General features: G+C 38.9%; 1 protein-coding gene across 6 annotated transcripts in view; it reads left to right on the forward strand.

Annotated features, from left to right (window-relative positions):
* Positions 1 to 20,843, forward strand: part of atrnl1a (attractin-like 1a) — a 450,037-nt gene that overhangs the window by 72,902 nt on the left and 356,292 nt on the right. For all 6 annotated transcript variants that reach the window (XM_041790223.1, XM_041790225.1, XM_041790224.1 and 3 more), the window contains exons 5-9: positions 630 to 838; positions 5,446 to 5,620; positions 8,257 to 8,344; positions 11,025 to 11,271; positions 20,292 to 20,475. In XM_041790223.1, coding sequence (XP_041646157.1) covers positions 630 to 838; positions 5,446 to 5,620; positions 8,257 to 8,344; positions 11,025 to 11,271; positions 20,292 to 20,475 — 903 coding nt within the window. The remainder of the gene's footprint in view (positions 1 to 629; positions 839 to 5,445; positions 5,621 to 8,256; positions 8,345 to 11,024; positions 11,272 to 20,291; positions 20,476 to 20,843) is intronic.

The raw sequence follows: 20,843 nt of genomic DNA on the forward strand, positions 1-20,843 counted from the left end.
GGACAAGAAGCCCTGGCTCAAAATCTCTGTCCCAAAGTTGCCTGGGGTTGAGGTCAGGGCATGTTAAGGCCTTCAAAACCAAACCCATCAAACCATGTCTCTATCCTTGCTTTGTGCACTGGGGCACAGTCATATTTGAGCAGAAAAGGGTCTGACCAAAACTGTTGCTACACAGTTGGAAGCATAGCATTGTCCAAAATGTCTTGGTATGCTGAAGCATTAAGAAAAGGGGCCTAGCCCAAACCCTGAAAAACAGCCCCATACTGTTGTCACTGCTCCACCAAACTTCACAGTTGGCACAATGATATCAGATAGATAAAGCCCTCTAATACTATTCTCTAATACTAGGGTGACTGTAGAGGGATTAGACACTAATGAAGGCATTGGTGATACAAATTTTCTTGCTGTCCCAGGGCATTTGGAAAGAAAAGGAATGACCTCTGTGTCCTGTTTTCAATGGCTTTCAAGATCTATATCATGAAAACTTCCTGAATTTCCTACCAGCCATTCAACTTAGACTTTTTCTCTGACAGGACAGATGAAATAAAGTTGCCAGCTACAGTATCTGAAAACTGTCTGTAACCTTGAACAACTTCTGACTTTCTGTCTAATCGTGCCTCCTCTCACAGGATAAACTCCTGTCCCAACAACTGTTCGGGCCATGGCAGATGCAGCACGGCGAACTCTGTCTCGGGTCGTGTGTACTGTGAGTGTGATGAATACTGGAAAGGAGAGGCCTGTAACATCCCCTACTGCAGGGATAACTGTGGCAGCCCGGATCATGGCTACTGTGACCTGACCGGAGAAAAGCTCTGTGTGTGCAACGACAGCTGGCAAGGTAAGAGCGAGCAGGACGAACAGGACAGGGAACAGGACACAGAATATAATTAGGGAAATTAAAACAGAATTAACTGAGGGGATTTTAGAGAATCTTCTAGTCACATGGGCTGTCAGCCAGGAGGCAAAATGTGGCTTTTTGGCCTGTGGGATTTAAGAAAGATAGAGGGGAAAGATATTGGCAGAAATTTGAGGGCTAGAGATTATTCAAATCTATTTAAAGACCATGTAAAGTAAAAATAAATCTGTATTTAGGTTTGTCATATGATAGATCACTGTGTTATGAACCCCCAGGTCAAATTTCAGTCACATAAAGCATCTCCAAGTTTATAAAATTAAGCTTCAAATCATGAAATATGAGGCATTAAAATCTGCTCCAGGATGGTGTGGGCATGTCTGTTGAATGAGCTGAAACCAGGCCCACTCAGGACACGGGTAGTCTGCAGCATTAACCCCCTCACTCATGGTGTCATACTTGGAAAAATATTTTCCCCTAAAAACATGAACCAATAAACAAAACATGCATAACTATAACTTTGCAATGAAACATGAACATTATAGAGCGGTACAAGAGTACAAGACTGAATTCCTTTGCACAAAATGAACCAGAAGTCCCTGCTCCAGGTGACTGCTTCCTTCTACAATATTGTAGTGTTAGAGGGGCGGGGTCATTCTCTACTGTGGGCTCATGACATCGTGAGCCCACATAGTGGCCCCGCCCACATAAAACCAAGCCAGGAAAGAGATGAAATGGCCTAAATCCAGAATTCAGTCTCATGTAGATCTCAGAGTTTTCACATGTTTATAGCAAACATATTCCAACATTTCTAGAGTCTTAAGACAAAAACTTTGGATTTCACTTTACAGGGTCTTTAATGTGATTGCCTTTGAACTGTCCAATATATATTACTTTTGTTGATAATCTCAGTAAGCACTGATTTGCATTTTTAACAACCATGGGCCACTGAACTGGTAAGACCTGCAGCAGCAGGATGTATAGCAGGATATGCAGGAGAAGTATACAAAGTTATCTCAGAGTCAAGAACTGAAGTGAGAATATCATTAAGAATTTAAGGAGAGCCACACAGTCCAGAACAGGCCTGGCAGGGGTAGAGAGAGAATGATTTCAAAGACTCTGGAAAGAAAATGATTGTCTAAAGACCCCAGGACAATTGCTAAGACACCAGTGAAGGACCTAACCAAGTCAGGAATTGTAGTCTCAAAGAAGACAATAACTACAGCCCTGCACAGGAATGGACCAAGAAAAACTCCACATCTGCAGAAGAGACAGCCTCAAGCCGAATGCTATGGACAACCTGGAGAAAGATTCTGCATACTGGATGCATATCCTTTGTTCAGATGAGACCAAACTAGAGCTCTTTGGCCATAGAGATGATGCTTATGTTTGGAGAAAGAAGGGAGAGGTGTGTCACCCAAAGAACGCCGTCCTCATAGTGAAACATGGCAGTGGGAGTATTATGCTGTGTGGAGGCTTCAGAGCAACTGGAACTGGGAATCTTTTAAAGGTAAAGGAATCATGGATAAAGAAGGTTATGTGAAGATTTCAGAAGACAACCTCAAACAGTCAGCAGCGAAACCACCTCCAGAAGACCAAAGTGAACATATCGACTGACCTGTACAACGCCCTGACTTGAATCCCATCAAAAATCTGTGGGGTGAACTGAAGCCCAAGGTCCGTGCCAGACGACCATCAAATCTGGAGGAGCTTGAGAGATTCACCTTAGAAGAACAGGCTAGGATTCCTCAGGAGATGTGACTGAAACTGGTTCAAAACTAAAACAATCAACTTCGACTGTTTTCAAGAATAAAAGGAGGAGCAACTGTCCTCATCAGTACTACTGAGTCTGACATATTCAATAATGGAGTGTGAATGATGGACATTTTGCACCCTCAATGACGGCCATATTGGTGACTTAGTAAATGTTGTTAGCATGCTAGCACGCTAGCTAATGTGTTATTACCAGCTGCAGCAGATTTTAATTAAGAATAAAGCATTTAATGAAAAATAAACTTGTTTAAGGACAAAGGCGGTTAAACTAGTGTCACTTCCTGTTAATGCAAAACGGCAGTGTGTGATCTGAGACAATGCTAACCTGCTATGAAGTAATGTGCTAATGTGCATTGTGCTGTACTTTGTTCAAGTGTACTGTATTTAAGTTTACTAACAGAAGTATGCGATTTGAGACACATTATTGGTGTTATTAGTGCAGGGTAGTTCATTCTTTGTGGCTCTACCCCTGGCCCTGAAGAGGAGCTGAAACAGGACAAGACATTCATATGTCATTTAGATTTTCTCAGAAATAATTAAAGACTACCCATTCAGACATAGGAGGTCTCTTTTTAAGTTACATTACAATCCATCCTAGTAGGCTATTAATTGAAGAATTTATGTGTAAGATTTAAAGGTCACATATTTTACCCCTTCAAGACAAGTTTATATTGGACTCAGAGGTCCCAGAAACGTGCCTGTAAAGTTTTTTGCTCCAGTATTAGATTTGTGCATGTATAAAAAACCCTCTGTTTCAGCCCTACTTAGAATGAGCTGTTTCTTTGTCTGTGGCTTTAAATGTTAATAAGCTGTCCCAGCTCCACCCCTCTCAGGAAATAGATGTGGGAAAATCTGAGAACGGCTTGTTTCAGCACACATTTTCTGAAAGGTGGAGAAAGAGAATGGATTTTTCTGATTCTTGGGGGGATTGTGGACAGGCCAGAGGCACATATTTTTGCCAGAAGAGCCTGAAAAAGTGTATTTTGCGTAATATGTGACCTTTAATTTCTTAAGATTTGGGTTAGCCTACACACAACAAGTGTTTCAATAACTATATGACCTGCTTTAAATTAAACATTGTCATTAAGATGCTTTTACAGCAACAGTACAAGTTTAAACACCTTATTTTATGTTAAATCAGTCATGTCTAGTCAGTACGATGGATGTTTGTGTTGTTTTAAAATGTCTTTTGAGCAGGAAATCCCCCTTTCAAGAAGTCCCTGTGTCATTGTTGATCTCTGATATCCCTACTTTGTTCCAAACAAACTCGGCCAGTGCTGGTGTTACTTATCACTCTAAATAAATGACTAATCCCCCAAGATACCTGCAGTGAAGCTCTGTTTTGTTCATTATTTAAGTGAAAAGGAACAAAATGGAACAACAGCTGGAGAAGACAGAGAGTAACAGCAGCTGTTTTCCTGCCAAACACAATGATGTCTAATTCAATATTGTTTTATGTTCTACCACAATAGATGGGTTATCCTGGGAAATCTTGTTTTGTGGGCCATAAATATGTGTGGCTTCATTATTTTGTTTTTTTATGTTTCATTTGTGTGCAGTTTGTTTTTACAGCAGCTCACAGAACAACTTTATGATACATGAGGCATCACATCTGGTAGAAGATAGTTTACTCTCATCTGCAAGTTTTGGAGGGAAAAAAAGGGTCTACTGTATATGTGTTTTCATCTAAATTCTAACCAAAGAATCTTTGGTTAGAATTTAAAATGTTTTTTTCTTTTGCCTGGGGTTGTCTCATGCAAAAATATTCTTATAAACAACATTCTTATTACATCATATCATTTGATATGTTGTTTAATCCTCGTTATGCAGCTGAGAGTTTAATGAAACCCCATCCTGGCAAACTTAATCTATCCTCCAAACTATTCAATATTCTAATAATTATAAAAAGTATTGCTTTTAATCTGTGCAGCACAGAGCAAAGAGGTTTCTGTTTTGTACCCCAGTTAGGCAGGTCCCCTCTGTGTGGAGGTTGCATGTTCTCCCCATGCATTTGAGGATTCTCTCCTGGTACTCTGGTTTTCTCCAACAGTCCAAAGATATGCTCCGTAGGTTTACTGTTCACTCTAAATTGTCTGTAGGTGTGAAAGGGAGTGCACCTGTTTGTTTGTTTCTCTATGCCAGCCCTGTGATTGACTGGCTCTCCTTCCACGGTGTACCTTGCCTCTCACTCAGTGATAGCTGGGATTGGCTCCCGCCCTCACTGACCCCAAATGGGACATGGGTGTAGATGACTGATGGATAGATGGATTGATCTTTATCTAGCTCTTCAAAATGGTCCAGTCTAGTGGTGTTAGAGTAGATGGTAAAGTGCTGCCCTCTCCTGGATTAAGTGTATAATCACAACTATGCACATTTGAAACCACCTCCTTCAATTTAAATATTGATTTTTGAGCTACATGAACATTTACAATGGTGTAACGTTGTGCAGATTTGTCATGCAATACTAAAAAATACATTCAAATAGCACTTTTCCTCAAATTAGTACGAACTGTAACTAGGAATTAAGTGTAAAATGTACTGGTATGTGTCAGTGAAAAAGTCAGGTAGATAAACATGCAGCCTCAGGGCAGCAATGTGATACACATAAAGTGGCGTAATTAAAGGTGCAAGTCACAGAAGTAGACAAAATTTACCTTAAGAAATAGTTTTGGTGGTATCTGAAAGAAGGTGTTCTGCATTAGTCAAGTCTCATCTCATCCTCATCCTGTCTTCCACAGAAATAAAAATGTGTTTCCTAAGTAATTTTAGTCAAACTGCAACATTAAGAAAAATGTCTTTGTTTTCCTCATTTGTCTCAGGCCCAGACTGCTCTCTGTCTGTCCCCTCCACTGAAGCCTTCTGGGTGCTTCCCAGCGTCAAACCATCGGCTCAGTCCCTCGGTCGGGCGTCCCATCAGGCTCTGGTGCACTCAGGACTGATGTGGGTGGTAGGAGGCTACTCCTTCAACTACTCCAACTACCACATGGTCCTCAAGTAAGCAATACTGCTCTGCCTGAGTCCTTTATAGAGAGTTCTTCTGACACTGTTTTATTGCAAACCCTTCTTTTTGCCATATTAAAGTGTGAATATTTGCACACTAGCAGTGCTTAACTTGTGATATTCCCACAAATTGTTTCTATTCAGAAGTCCATGGATAGTAACCTGCATCACTGACCAAGTATGACTAAAAATGTTTTTAGGCATCTGTAATGCATGTTTTCATTTTCTAGAAAAGAAGCAACAAAATGTTGACGACTTAGCCAACATTCAGGGATGCAGTTTGTGATCTGTCTATGCTTCAGGAATGGACTTAAATCTTCTGTCTAGGAGAAACCTGGATCAGCAGGCATAATATATCATGCTGTATCATTCTGTTTTTACAGGAAAAATGTAAAATGGTATTGTGTCAACTGTCTCATGTGCTTTTTGCTGTGAATGAACCTACCACATTGAAATTGTTTTTGAAAAATCTATCTGCCATCAGAGATCTGAATGTATTTCAAAGTAAGTAAGTAAGTTTTTATAATAACTCAAATGCTCACTTTGTGTCAATGTCAATTTTTTTCTTGGGGTGAAGAAATATATTTGATTTAATGAGATCAGAATTTGCGTTCAACAAAATCAAGTGTTTTGTTGGGAAAAATATTAAAGTTTTTTTAAAGTCTATCCAATGCAGCATTTTATCAGGGAAGTTATTAATGATCAGACCAGTAACATCATGTACTAGAGAAGGGGTAAGGTTATAAATTACACCATAACTATATAATTAAAATTTTACTTTCTTACTTACTTACTTAAATTGAAAATAATGATAATGGTGACTTTTATTTGAATTTTTCTGACATTGAGCTAAAGTTACCTTAAAACATTGCAGTACAGTGTAGAATAAAGACAATGAAATGAAGGCAAGACTTAAAGAACAACACTATTAATAGGGATGCACAATACCATTGGTATCAGCAGATATGAGCTTAAAAGGGAATTATCTGTATTGGCAGATATGAACATTTCTGCTGATATTTACAACCAATTTTTGGCTATTAAAATTTGCCTGATCCGCTTTAAATATTGGCTGGACAAACATATAAGTTATTGGAGTTTTAGGATAGACCAACGAACATAATTAATCTGAAGTCTTTTTCTTCACAGATCATCATTCCCTACATTTTAAAGTGTGTTTTAAGGACTGAAATTTGTTAATTTTTTTGTAATGTATCAGTATCTGCTAAAATCATTTTGCAAATAAAGGCATATCAGAGATCTGCACCTCTAATTGTCAAAGTAAGTACTTTACATCTGCAAATTTATTTAAATTACTCCATGATCAGCTGCTCGTCAGTTGAATGTGGGATTCATGTTTATAGCTGTTGACTGTTCATCTTTGAATCAAACTTGCACAGAAAGGTACATATCTGTGAATGAGCATGGTGTGTGCTGATCATACCAGCTAAATCAGCACTGAAAATGTGAAAATGTAGGAGAAGTGCTGGAAAACGTTGAGACCATGAATGTTGTTTATAGTAAATCCTAGCTGAATTGTTGCTTTTATGAAAAATATGTTGTCTGAAATTTTCTAACCAAAAAATTAAATAATGACTGATAACCTCATAACAGGGGTGAAAAAACAACAAAACAGCCTCACACATTAGTTACAAATCAGACACAACAGACATGCATTGTTGCCTCACTAGATGGGGCTAAACTCCTATGATAGTTTACATAGTTGGCTCCTCTTCATCACCTGTTTCCCTCACAGTGCTGTGTTACCATTTCTGAAATAATTACTCAAGCTCCTGACTTAAAATTGCAATTTTTTAATTGAAAAGGTATAAACAACATAGAAACCAGGTATTTATCAGGACTAAACAGGATACATCACAATAAGATGGATATGGAAATACCTTAAAATCTAAAGCCTTGAATGCAACGTACATATTTAAGGAGGTCTTTTTATTTAAAGAATCTTTCATGGGTACAAATTCAGAATATAGACACAATACCTGATGGTTTGTTGATTACATAGCTGCTGAGCATCAGGCAGCTGAATGGAAAGGATCATCTCAGTATTAGTTGTTCTTGCCCCAGTACATGTTTGATTCTTTGTACAGGACAATGACTCCTCTGTTACACATCTTGTAGCTACTCAACTTTCAGAAACTACATCCTTAATGTTTAGTGCCTCCACCAATCATTTTCCTTTAAACTAAAGTCACATTAACTGTTTACACACTAATTCATTGTTTATGGGTGTTGCCATCAAGGTTCTTTACCACCCAACATTTTTTTCCATTTCATTCTCACACTGATTTAAAACCAAATGCTGCACCTTAAGAATGAATTAACGTTCGGTCTGTCCCAAGGATTCTGTAAAACTTGACACTGCTAGGTTTACTTTCAGTTATCAGATATGAAGTTGTACACTCAGTGGTGTAGTGGTGTGTGCAGAAGTGGGTAAACCCACCATTATTAAGTGGGTATACTCTATGGAGACTAAAAAATAAGTGGGTTTACTCCATATTCCTGCGTATACCCTTCACTACGCTACTGTGTACACTTCCTGTATGTATTCTAACTTTCATGGTTTTCACCATGAAACTAATTTAGCTTTTTTCTCTTCTTTCTTTCTTCAGCTACAACCTGGAGACAAGTACATGGGAGGTGGTGCCGGTCAGCAGCGGTCCTCTCTACAGATACGGCCACTCTTTGGCTCTGCACCAGGTAATGCTGTTTACTGACACTGAAGTGTACAGTGTACAGTGACTGAGGCAGTATGTCAATGATAAGTCACAGAAATAAAATCTAGTTAACTTTGAATTTGTCAGGACCATTTCTTTCTCACTTTAAATTTTAGGACAAGGTGCATATTAGATTTTGTGCTGCTGTCTTAACTGTTATCTTTAGTTCAGACTAAAAATCAACACAACTATTGTGCACAGCACACATAGCGTACAACATGATAAACCAACTATCATAAGTCCTGAGAATTCATTGTTTATAGTTTGCATCATCTGGGGATAAAACGTCTTCTAAAAAAGAAGGTATTGCAGGCACACTTGTCTACACTTTTAGTAGACAGCATTTTGATCACACTTTGATCTTACCACAAAAACATGGATCATGGATGCCCTGGTCTGTACTTCAATTCCTCTTTATGTTCACTGTCTAACTGAAGAAAACATGATAGGAGCAGAAGTGTCAAAAGTATTCACATTCATTACTCAGGTAGAAGTATAGATGTTCTGTAGAAGCTGACATATCAACTCAAGCTTTTTACTCAAGTAAAAGTATAAAAGTACTGGTTTTAAAACTACTTAAAGTATAAAAGTAAAAGTAATGTAAGGGGGAAAAATGCCATTAAGGACAAAAGCTTAGGCCGTGCCACAGGGGCCTAAAGTGCAATACCCCACCTCCCCTAAACAACATTTTTCTAAAGGCCATAATGACTATAATGATATATTAAAATGTTAATGTTGAGTAATTTGGGATGCATCTTTTTCAGCCGCATCTATGCCCATTGAAAATGAGTGCATTTTAGTACAATGCAAATACATTCAAGAACTATACGTGTACTACTGAGCATTAACATGTGTGTCATGGAGCGGAAGATATGATGACTAGTTGAGTTCTCTTGCTTGTTCTCTTTTCTCTACTATTCTGACACAATAGGGTGTCAGAATAGTATTATGTTTATACTTCTCATCCAACCATAATCAGATTCACTCCATCCGGATGGTGCGATTTATCTAGATAGGTTTTTGGGGTTTTTCCTGCGTATTTTTTTAACAATGACAAGCTGGAATGAAAACAAGCCGAATTGAAATAGGAGTAACAAGGCTATTTTTAAAATGTAAGCAGTAGAAAATACAGATAATTGCATGAAAAGGTAAGGAGTAAAAAATGGCTGAAAAATAATTACTCCAGAAAAGTATAGATACCCAAAATTTCTACTCAAGTAAGGTAACGAAGTATTTGTACTTCGTTACTACCCCTAGTCCCTAAAAAGAATTGTCATGATTTATTTCCAGCATTGAAATAACACAAAATTCAAAGTAAGTAAGCAAGCCCAGTGTGCATTCAGAAAGTCTGAATGCTTAAGTCAATGTGACATTTCAGGTGTTTTTGTCATGAATTTGCAAAAAAAAATTAGAAAAAAGTTAATTTAAACAAATTTAAAAATGCAGCATTAGGCTGCAACAAAAAGGAGCAAAAAATTGTCTTGGGGTCACACTGGCTTTTATAACCTGTGGACCCCCTGCACAATATCCTCAGATCTCAGAAGGCTCCTGGGATAATGAGGCTTTTATGTATATTGTATGTTATGTTGTATGAAAATTCCAAAAATACTACAACTCAGGCTTCAACTCTGCAGTGTAGGCATAGTCTTTGTTTCGTGAAATTCACCACATGGCTGATTCCCAACAGGAGTGTCTTGAAATGCAATGTCTTATTTAGTTAGGCAGTAGATCATACAGATAGTTTGCTGGGTTCTCACAAAACCTCTGAGACATAGGGGAAAGCAGATATGCATGTTACATTGTTATTTTGAGGGCTAATGGAGGTGACTCTACACCTTTCATCCCCATTGTGGGATGAGAGGTAAAGAGGGGACTACTGTATGTTTGAGCTGAAACACTGCAGAAAGTACACATGATGATTTGATAGTTGCATCACGAGCAGCAGAAGTCTCGTGAGCTTTATGAGAGGCTTGAAATGTAATGTTTTATTTGATATATTGATTTATGTCTTAAAAAAAAAGAAAACAAAAAAGAGATGAATTAAACAGAAAAAACAGAGAGCAGATTCCCCCAAAGGCTAGTTTAGCTAAAGCAATACTCAGAAGACATAGATGGACCAACAAAGACTGGAGTTTAACCTAGAAGGCTGAAGTCCCAGTTCTGTGTAAAACCCAGTTTCAACACTGCTTATGCTACATATGTAATTTAGTCAATGTAACTGGAATTTGTTGTAACCTCAGACCACTACTAACCTAATGTAGCTGCTTTTGTGCCTAAAGTGGATCTGTTGAGTTAATTGGAACTGTATTTGTTTGAAATATTCCATAAAATATACTGGGAATTACATTTGAATTAAACTACAAAAATGATGTATAACTGATGTGAAATTGACATTTTCTGTTATGTGTCCAGCTAATTGCACCGATTTAATGTTGACCAAAATTGAACTATTATTTAAATAAAGTCCTCTTTGTATTATTTGGAGTCAAGATGAGCAGAAGTAAGGAATCGGGTTGAAGCCTCCCAAGACCCTTTTTTATGTATTTGCAGCATTTGTAAGATATAAAAAAATTAAAAGATTAGTTATATGTGTTTGAGGTTTTGTGTTTTTTTTTTATAATATTCCATGTCAAACTCAGCTGACATCTTTCATCTTCATGTAGGAGGACATCTACATGTTCGGTGGAAAACTGGAGGCCAAATCTGCCAATGTGACGGACGAGTTGTGGGTGTTCAACATCCCCAGGCGGACCTGGTCACTACGCAAACCTGCCCCACCTCCGCCGTATGCCCTGGAAGGACACACGGCCCATATGGTGGAGCTAGCCAATGGTGATCCAGTGATGCTGATTTTCTTTGGTTACTCTCCAATCTATAGCTACATCAACAAAGTTCAGGAGTACAATCTCAGTGAGTATCCCCGCTGACTTTACTGCTATTGAATTGATTTTCTTTAGTCATTGTTTGATTGAGCTTTTAATGATGAAAGTCAAACACAGTGACTCAGTCAAGCTGGGGATAATTTACACATAACCCATGCAGGTTTATGGAGTTTGTAAAATACTTTTTTGAGACTAATGGGTGTTTTTTAATTATTTGAGGAAGGATATTACTCTTCCATCCAAAGTAAGTGGCAGTCATACATTTCTAAAAATATTAACATATTTTATGGACTTGCTTTTGGTCTATGTTACACTAAAATCCTATTTCAATTGTGCTTTTATCTATTCATACTTACTTATGATGTCACAACTCTACTTTTGACACAAGGTAAAGTACTGCAGTAGTGATTTGGCCAAATGAGCAAATCCTTGCCAAAGAAAGCACCAGCCTAAAAGTTAAACATTCAAAATACATTAAGTACTTTAACACCTGTGACTGACTGGCGACCAGTCCAGGGTGTACCCCGCCTCTCGCCCAATGACAGCTGGAATAGGCTCCAGCCCCCCGACCCCCTATGGGATAAGTGGTATAGAAAATGAATGGATGGATAAGTACTTTAACAATGGAAACCTTGAAGACTGCTGACTTGATAAATTTCCAGAACACTATCGCTGACACCCCTCACAATAAGGGTAAGCCATAAGCTTAAGCTCACTGCTGAAAGGGCATGCTGTTCTTTATCAAAGCATATTCATGGAAAGTTGGCTGGAAGGGAAAAGTGTGGTAAGAAAATGTGCTCAAGCAACAAGGATGAGTGCAGCCTTCAGAGGATTGTCAAACAAAGCAGATTTAAGAACTTAGGTGAGCTTCACAAGGAGTGGACTGAGTCAAGTGTCAGTGGATCAAGAGCCACTACATGTAGACATGTCCAGGAAATGGACTACAAGTATTGTTTTCCTACTGTTGCGCCACCCCTGTAACACAAAAATCATCAGCTTTTCACCTGAGCTAAGAAGAAAAAGAGCTTGACTGTTACTGTTAGAGATCCAAAGTCCTGTTTTCAGATAAAAGTACATTTTTAATTTTATTTGGAAATTGAGGTCCAGAGAGGCACATACAGTTGAAACCAGAAGTTTACATACACTATATAAAAAGGCACATAAACTTTTTTTTCTCATCGTCTAACATTAAATCAGATTAAACTTTTCCTGTTTTTGGTCAATTAGGATTACCAAAATTATTTCTATTTGCTAAATGCCAGAATAATGAGAGAGATCATTTTTTAGACAATTTTTTATTATTTTCTTGAGAGTCAGAAGTTTACATACATTTCATTAGTATTTGGTAGCATTGCCTTTAAACTGTATGACTTGGGTCAAACGTTTTGGATATGCTTCCACAAGCTTCTCACAATAGTTTGCAGGAATTTTGGCCCATGGCAGAACTGGTGTAACTGAGCCAAGTTTGTAGGCCACCTTGCTCGCACCTGCCTTTTCAGCTCTGCCCATAAATTTTCAGTGGGATTCAGATCAGGGCTTTGTGATGGCCACCCCAAAACATTGACTGTGTTATCCTTAAGCCACTTTGTAACCAGTTTGGCAGTATGCTTAGGGTCATTGTCCATTTGGAAAACCCATTTGCGCCCAAGCTTTAACTTCCTGGCTGATGTCTTGAGATGTTGCTTCAGTATTTCCACATAATGTTCTTTCCTCATGATGCCATCTATTTTGTGAAGTGCACCAGTCCCTCCTGCAGCAAAACAACCCCACAACATGATGCTGCCACCCCCATGTTTCACAGTTGGGATGGTGTTGTCAGGCTTGCAAGCTTCCCCCTTTTTTCTCCAAATGTAACGATGGTCATTATGGCCAAAAAGTTCAGTTTTAGTTTCGTCAGACCACAGAACATGTCTCCAAAAATTAAGGTCTTTGTCCCTGTGTGCATTTGCAAACTGTAACCTGGCTTTTTGATGTTTCTTTTGGAGTAATGGCTTCTTCCTGGGAGAGTGACCTTTCAGCCCATGTGAGTACAGGACTCATTTGACTGTTGATAATGACACACACTTACCAGCTTCAGCCAGCATCTTCACAAGGTCTTTTGCTTTTGTTCTTGGGTTGAGATGCACTTTTCGGACCAAAGCACGTTCATCTCTGGGACACAGAACCCTTCTCCTTCCTGAGTGGTATGATGGCTGGACATTCCCATGGTGTTTATACTTGTGTATAATTGTTTGAACAGATGAACGTGGCACTTTCAGGCATATGGAAATTGCACCCAAGGATGAACCAGACTTGTGCAAGTCCACAATTCTCTTCCTGATATCTTGGCTGATTTCTTTTGATTTTCCCATGGTGTTACACAAAGAAGCAGTGTGTTTCAGGTGTGACTTAAAATACATCCACAGGTGTGCCTCTAATTAACTCAGATGTTGTCAGTAAACCTATCAGAGGCTTCCAAAGACATGACATCATCATCTGGGCTTTCCCAAATTGTTTAAAGGCATAGTATTCTTAGTGTATGTAAACTTCTGACTCTCAAGAAAATAATAAAAAATTGTCTAAAAAATGATCTCTCTCATTATTCTGGCATTTAGCAAATAGAAATAATTTTGGTAATCCTAATTGACCAAAAACAGGAAAAGTTTAATCTGATTTAATGTTAGACGGTGAGAAAAAAAAGTTTATGTGCCTTTTTATATAGTGTATGTAAACTTCTGGTTTCATATGTAATTCAAGGTGATCGGAATCCAGTGTGAACTTTTCAGTCAGTGATGGTTTGGGGGGCTATGTCATCTACTGCTGTAGGTTACACTGTGCTTTATCAAGTCCAGAGTCAACTGTCTTCCAGAAGATTTTAGAGCACTTTGTGCTTCTATCTGCTGAGAAACTTTATAGAAGTGCCTAGTACCTGCCCACAAACCAGAAACGGGTTTGCTGACCATGGCATTACCGTGCTAGAGAATCTTTGGGGAATTGTTTAGAAGAAGATGAGAGACATTAAAGTCAACAACAGAGACAAGCTGAAGGCTGCTATCAGAGCAACCTGGGCTTAATAACACCCGGCAGTGCCACAGGCAGATTGGCTCTGTGCCATGTTGCAAAGATGCAATCATTTGGGAAAAAGGAGCTCCAACCAATTACTAAGCTCTTAACTAAGCATCATTTTTAGAAGGTCAACATTTCTGTATTCTAGTTCCTTTTTTGGACTGGTGTTTTGTGATATTGTAATAATTTTAAGCTAGTGGATTTTTTATTTTTGTGAGCTGTAAGCCAAAATCATCTAACCTGACACGCCAGATGGATTTGTTTCACACCTCCATCTGGAAAACCTCTCATACACAGCGTTAGGGAAAAGGCAGAGGCTTTGAAAAAATCCCTGATGAACGTTCTGTTTGTCACATCTTTACGGACAAATCTTTGAGACCAAAACAAAGCTTTCATTGGCCATATGCCTCAGCCCACCACTTCCGTCCTACCCCTTCCTCAGTGTTCCCACCAAGTACAGCTGTTTGTCAAACCTCTCTTAATCTTCTTAATCTCAGATCTCAGATATAGATCCAATGATGATTCAGGTTTTTTTTACAAGATCAAACAAATAAGTTTGTTCTAAATTGCATACATCCATTCTAAATACTTAATATTTGAGTGCAATTCACAGTGAGAGGAATACTCAAATGCAGTGGACTACTGCTGGTCCACTCAAAACCATCAAAGAATTGACTGTGGTATGATGTTCACCCTGATTGAATGCCATATTGGTGATGCAGCAGATATGGCACTGTTAGCATGCTATTATGCTGGCTAGCTATCATTCTACAAGCAAAAAGCATTAAAGGAAAAAAGGTTCATTCCTTCCAACTTCTTCTTCTTTGAGAGAATAATGTGAAAATAAAATAGAAGTCAAATGAATATGATAATGGGTGTGATTTGCCATCAAATTCCAATGCTAATCTCCTAATGTCTATTTGTATTCTGCTGTTAAAAAGAGGTAGAAGAAGAAAGAGGGACATGTCCAAAACAGCAGTGTGCAATTTGGGACAACATTATCCTGTAAAGACTGAGTGCTGTGCACCACATTGATGTATACCAATGAAAATATGTGATTTGGAATGCACTAATCTTTTGTTTAGATTGTAAAGTCTGTTTGTTGTAGTTTCACTGTGTTCCTGCCATGGCACTTCACCATTGTGTCTCTATATCCACGTGCTATCACTATCAGGGCTATAAAAAAAGCTGAAAGAAACTGAAAGAGCTGTCCTGTCAATGTGAACACAGAGCTGAGAACAACAAACCCAGAGCAAACTGACTCCACTTTGTTTAGGCAGTCATTATTCAATAATATATTAGATTAGGATACATTTCATACTATATGTGATGAATTGATATTGCTAAAAAGCAAACCCCTCGGGCCAACTCCGGACAGATTTTGTAAAAATCCTCTTGTTAAGAAATTGGTTTAATTTAGGATTGCATAAATGCTTATAGATTCAGAAATAAATGACGAACCCAAAGATGAATGTAGTAGTTTGCTGTCCTCATGCTTATGGCTCTTTTAAAGGCTTTGATTTGCATGTTTGGTTTCCTTGTTTGAAGAGAACAGAAATCTTCAGCAACACTTGTAGTTTTGAGAACAACTTTATAAGACCAGCCTAATCAGTCTAATAAAGTTGTTGTCTAAACTACAAGTGTTGCTGGAGATTTCTGTTCTCTTCAGTACTCTCCTCATCCTCCATGCACCTTGGAAGTTGGTGAAGTTGTGCCAGATTTACCCACTTTGGCCAGAAGATGGTGATATTGCATAGCGGAGTAAACCCACCACTGAAATCTAAGCAGGATCTCTGAAAAAGTCAGAGCAGAAAACACAGAAATACACAACTTCAACATGACACACAACACAGGGAGAGAGAGAAACATTAAAAACACACAGAGCATCACAGACACATGCACAGAGTGGTCATTGAGAGGAGGTAGCTCCAGGCCGCAGTGTCTCGGTAAAGACTCTGATTAATGGATTCACTGCATTCCCTCCCTGTCCATCTGCATTTCTCTCTTACTCATCCCTCCTCTCCCCCTCCTCTTCTGACATCCCCTCTCTCCTGTCTTCTGTCTTTTCCTTTCATCCACCATGCGGGCTTCAGGTTCTGACCCTCTCCGTCACAACTCCCCGTCGGCCCTCATCATTTCCTCCTCCTCTCCCTCACCTTATCCTTTCCTTTTCTCCCCCTCATCTGTCTGTAACTTTCATCCTCACCCACCTCTTTCTCCTCCTCCCCTCCTCTCTCTCTGACATTGTCACAGCATCGATGTGCACAGAGCATCATTAGGCTTCAGAGTCAGCGTAACCAGGAAGTGAGCGGTGTAGACTGTGAGGAAAAAGGATTTAATGACCACTCAGAGAGGCAGGTTCGCAGCAATTAGCTGCCAGAGACGAGATAAGAGCTGACCTCCTACTTTCTTGTCGTCTCGTCATGGTCGCCCTCCTTTCTACCAGTGTTTCTCTTGTTCCTTCTCGTTTTTTTTTTTAAGCCTTTCTCCTAAGATCTTTGTTCTGCTGTCTATTGCTGACTCTCACCTCCTTGCTTTTTGTTTAGCATTTTTATTGTTACAGGTCTGTTGAAATCTTAACACAAAGGTTTTTTGATTCAAAACGAGGCATTGGTTGTACCTTTAGTGTGTGTACATGCATATGCTGTGTGAGGACTGGCACAACCAATCATTGATGTCAGCATCGTGATGCATCATGGAAATAAGTCTAGCTTGTGATAAGCATAAGATTTAGAAATAAAAATATGACATGTGCCCTGGTTCCCTTGTTAACAGTGTAATGGAGACATGGCCTCTAAACAACCTTAAAACACATTTCTTTTACGTTTTGTGAATTCCAGGAAAACTTCTGTGTTAGGGAGTCCTTAGTCTTCTTCTGTTGAATCGATCTTTTCCTTAATTCTTCATTGTCACAGCTGATTTGTGATCTCTCCGTCTGCATTTGATTAAAATGAAAAGGTTCAGCCAGTGTGCAGAGATGTAATGCCAGCTGAAACAGCTTCTGTCTCCGTCTGTTTTTCTGCTGTTCATGATTTTCTCTTTACTTGTTCCATCTTTTTTCTGTCTGTCATCATGTCTTTCTTTCTAACTGTCGCCAGGATCAGATTTGGTCATGTTTGTTTTCTTTGTCTGTCTGATGTTCAGTAGAATATCTTAAAAAGATTAAATGGATTCCCATAGAGAATGGTGGAAAGGTCATCCAAGAGCTGGTGAGCCAGTATTTAACCTTTCATAACAGCCATTATGTTTATTGCAAATAAATAAAATCCTTTAATTAGCAGGTAAGATTGCTGCAGACACCACACACCCCAGGTATGAACTGTTTAAACTCTTAAGTCACTCAGGAAAAGAAGAAATGTGTGTGCTCTCACTGTCTGGCAAACTCCAGGTAAAAGCCAGGTGCTCTTGAATAGTGAAGTGTAAATTGTTGAAAGAAGGAGAAGCCACCAGGGCTATCTTCAGGCATACTTGCTGGAGTCAAGGATTAAGTTAAAAAGCCTTTACTATCTCAGGACATATCTAAGAAAAGACAATAAAATCAAAGACAACGCGACCGGTTTCGACCTACACAGGGTCTTCATCAGGGCGTGGACACTGGTATCGTTTTAAGTTTTATTCCTATGAATTATAAAGGGTTATAACGCATTCTGAGAACCTCGTGTTGCATCGTACCTCCATCCTGCTGTTGTTTCAGCCCTCAGATCACATGATTCTTTTAAATGAACCTCACCTTTGTCTGTATCTTGTCCACTGTAATGACCACCTAGAAGTCTCTTTTTGCTTTACTGTATCTCAAATATATAAGAAATCATTTAAATCTTAATTGTTTGTGGGGTTGTTTTGATAGCTGTTGGGATATAAAGAAAAAAATCCCTAAATACATTTTTTCCAGTGTACATTTTCTGACTTAAAAGATCATTTGGGGGCCAGATGGGAAGCATTGGGGTTGGCATTGATCTATGATTATAAAATGTTCATCGACAGCCTTTTTTTTTCCATGGCGAAGACTAGACTAAGTCTAGCCAAAGATAGATCTGTGATGACTAAAACTGACGTAAGTAAGTTTTGTTTTAATCAAGATGAATAAAACTAGACTAAAATGTTTTTATCTGACACTAAAAATCAATGATATTTCTCCACTGTGGGTAAATCTCTCGAAAAGCAATGCATCTGTATCTCTTTTGCCTCTTAGCAGGCCACCAAGTTTGGCAGGGTGCATAGAACACACTACCATGACATGGTACTAGATTCAGGCAAAAAAATAAATGGTTGGACTTAAAGTAAAGACTAAAATGTGAGGACTTTTTGTGAACCAACACTCGACTAAAATGTTAGGGAGTTTTCAACACTGCTGTACTTTGCTGTCCTTTTTGCACATTTCATTTTGTACATGCTTTGACGTCTTTTTTTTATTAAATAGAATTTCTGTTTCTTTTTTGTCATTAGTTAGTTTGATTGATACATTCTAGGCTTTCCCACAACATCTTGGAAAATGTATTATCTTTCAGATGAGGATGCTATACTTCTAACAGGTCAGCACATATGCTCATGGCATTTCAACAGCTATAAAAATCGGTTAAGTTTTGTTGAATTTATAGGTGTTGCTTTTCAGGTGCAGAGTAAGAGTAAAATGCTAGAACTTTGTCATCATTTGAGTGATGATCCATAAATGTAAATCCAAACACATTTTATACAAGATTAGAAAAGTTTTTTTGGAAACAGAAAATGAAATCAAACTTTTTTTTTTCTCAAGATTATTTTTGAGGGGGAGAGCAGATGGTCGAGTGGTTTAAGGCACTACCCACGTACGCGGGTGGCCCGGGTTTGAATCCGGCCTGTGGCCCTTTACCGCATGTCTCTCCCCACTCTCTTCCCTGTTTCCGAGTCTATCCACTGTCCTTACTCTATCAAATAAAGGCATGAAAAGCCCCAAAAATATTATTTTTGAGGGCTTTTAGCCTTTATTGGGATAGGAGTGAGACAGGAAATAAGGGGATAGAGAGTGAGAGAATGAAATGCACCAAACAGCACAGAGACCTGGAACTGATCCTGCGACCAGTGCGTTGAGGACAATAGCCTCTGTTTAGGGGCACCTGCTCTAGCCACTTAGCTTAACTGATGCCCAAATTCAATCAAACTTTGAGGTGATTCTTGTCTTTTTGTAGCTGTTCTACAAGAGATCTGGAAATCACTTAGGCAGAAAAAGTTCAAATTTACCAAGCACTTTAACTCCCAAGACTGATCGGAAAATTGATTAAATAACGCTCACTGCCAGCTTTTGGATCATTGCATAGAGTTTCTTCCTCTCTGGATGGCATGATTCAACAAGCCTCTCCACAAACCTGCCTCATGATTATTTTGCTATATTTAAGAAATATCTACAGATTCACCCTATGATTGCATGACATCTTGATTTTTGTCTTACAAAGGTGTTGAAACGTTTAGGGTTTTAATCTTACAGGCAGTCTTAAGTGCATATCCTTCATATAGATTACATACGGATTACAAAAAACTAATTAAGATGATGTCTCAATTTTGTGTCTTCATTCCTCAGATGTTTCCTCAGATCCTCATGTTCTGAGGGTTTATAGTTCTGGATGAACTTTTGAAGGCCCTCCTCCTCTGACGACTTTGTTTGTTGTGTTGTATCCTTGCTGCTCAGATCATCTTATCCCTCCCTGTTTCTAATAACTATCTCCTTGCACCTGAGTTCATTAGCATGCATTGCACTGCTTTATTAAAGGAGCACTTTTATATTCAATAAACTCTAATTTCCTCTGGCCTCTTCTACCATTTGGCTCACTCTCCTTTTCTCCCCTTTTTTCTCTTCCCACACTCTATCTCACCTCCAGAATCCAAAGTGCTTTGCTTTTTTGGCACACAACAGAGAAACAGCATTTTTTTGCCAAAGCATCAAAAACTTTTTAAGTGATCAACTTTGATCTTTCTGTATGAGTGCCCTGCATTAATCAGACCTCTCTCTCTGTCTTGTCTGTGTCTCAGGGTCAAACTCATGGCAGGTCATGTCTGCAGGAGGCGCTGTGGTTCAGGGGGGTTACGGACACAGCAGCGTGTATGATGAGGCCAGCGGCTGTGTGTTTCTGCACGGGGGGTACAAGGCGCTCAGCAACAACAAATACGGCCTGGTGGATCACATGTACAGATACCATGTACATACAAAAACCTGGTGAGACCACAGAGTCACATTACCTATGAATATGTGTCTGTATTCTGAGGAAATATATCACTGTTAATCAGATACTGATGTCTTGTAGTGACACCTGCTTAAATAAAAATCACTCTCACATCCACAGTGACTAAAAACACGGCCTGCTCTGATGTCGTCACAGACTGGAGTTATCTCTTAACTTGTTTGGGGGTTTTAGTGGTGGGTGGTAAACCGGTATCAACACCAGTAAAATTTCTGCCCCATTATGGATTTTTGCAACATTGTTGTCACTGTTTGAAACATGTTAAAACATGGTTGAAGCAGGACAAAGCCTGTGCTCCATAAAAACATTCTAATGCAGCAGGCATAGCATAGCTAACTATTAC

The sequence above is a fragment of the Cheilinus undulatus genome, linkage group 6, assembly GCF_018320785.1.
Source record: "Cheilinus undulatus linkage group 6, ASM1832078v1, whole genome shotgun sequence".
Lineage (NCBI taxonomy): Eukaryota > Metazoa > Chordata > Actinopteri > Labriformes > Labridae > Cheilinus > Cheilinus undulatus.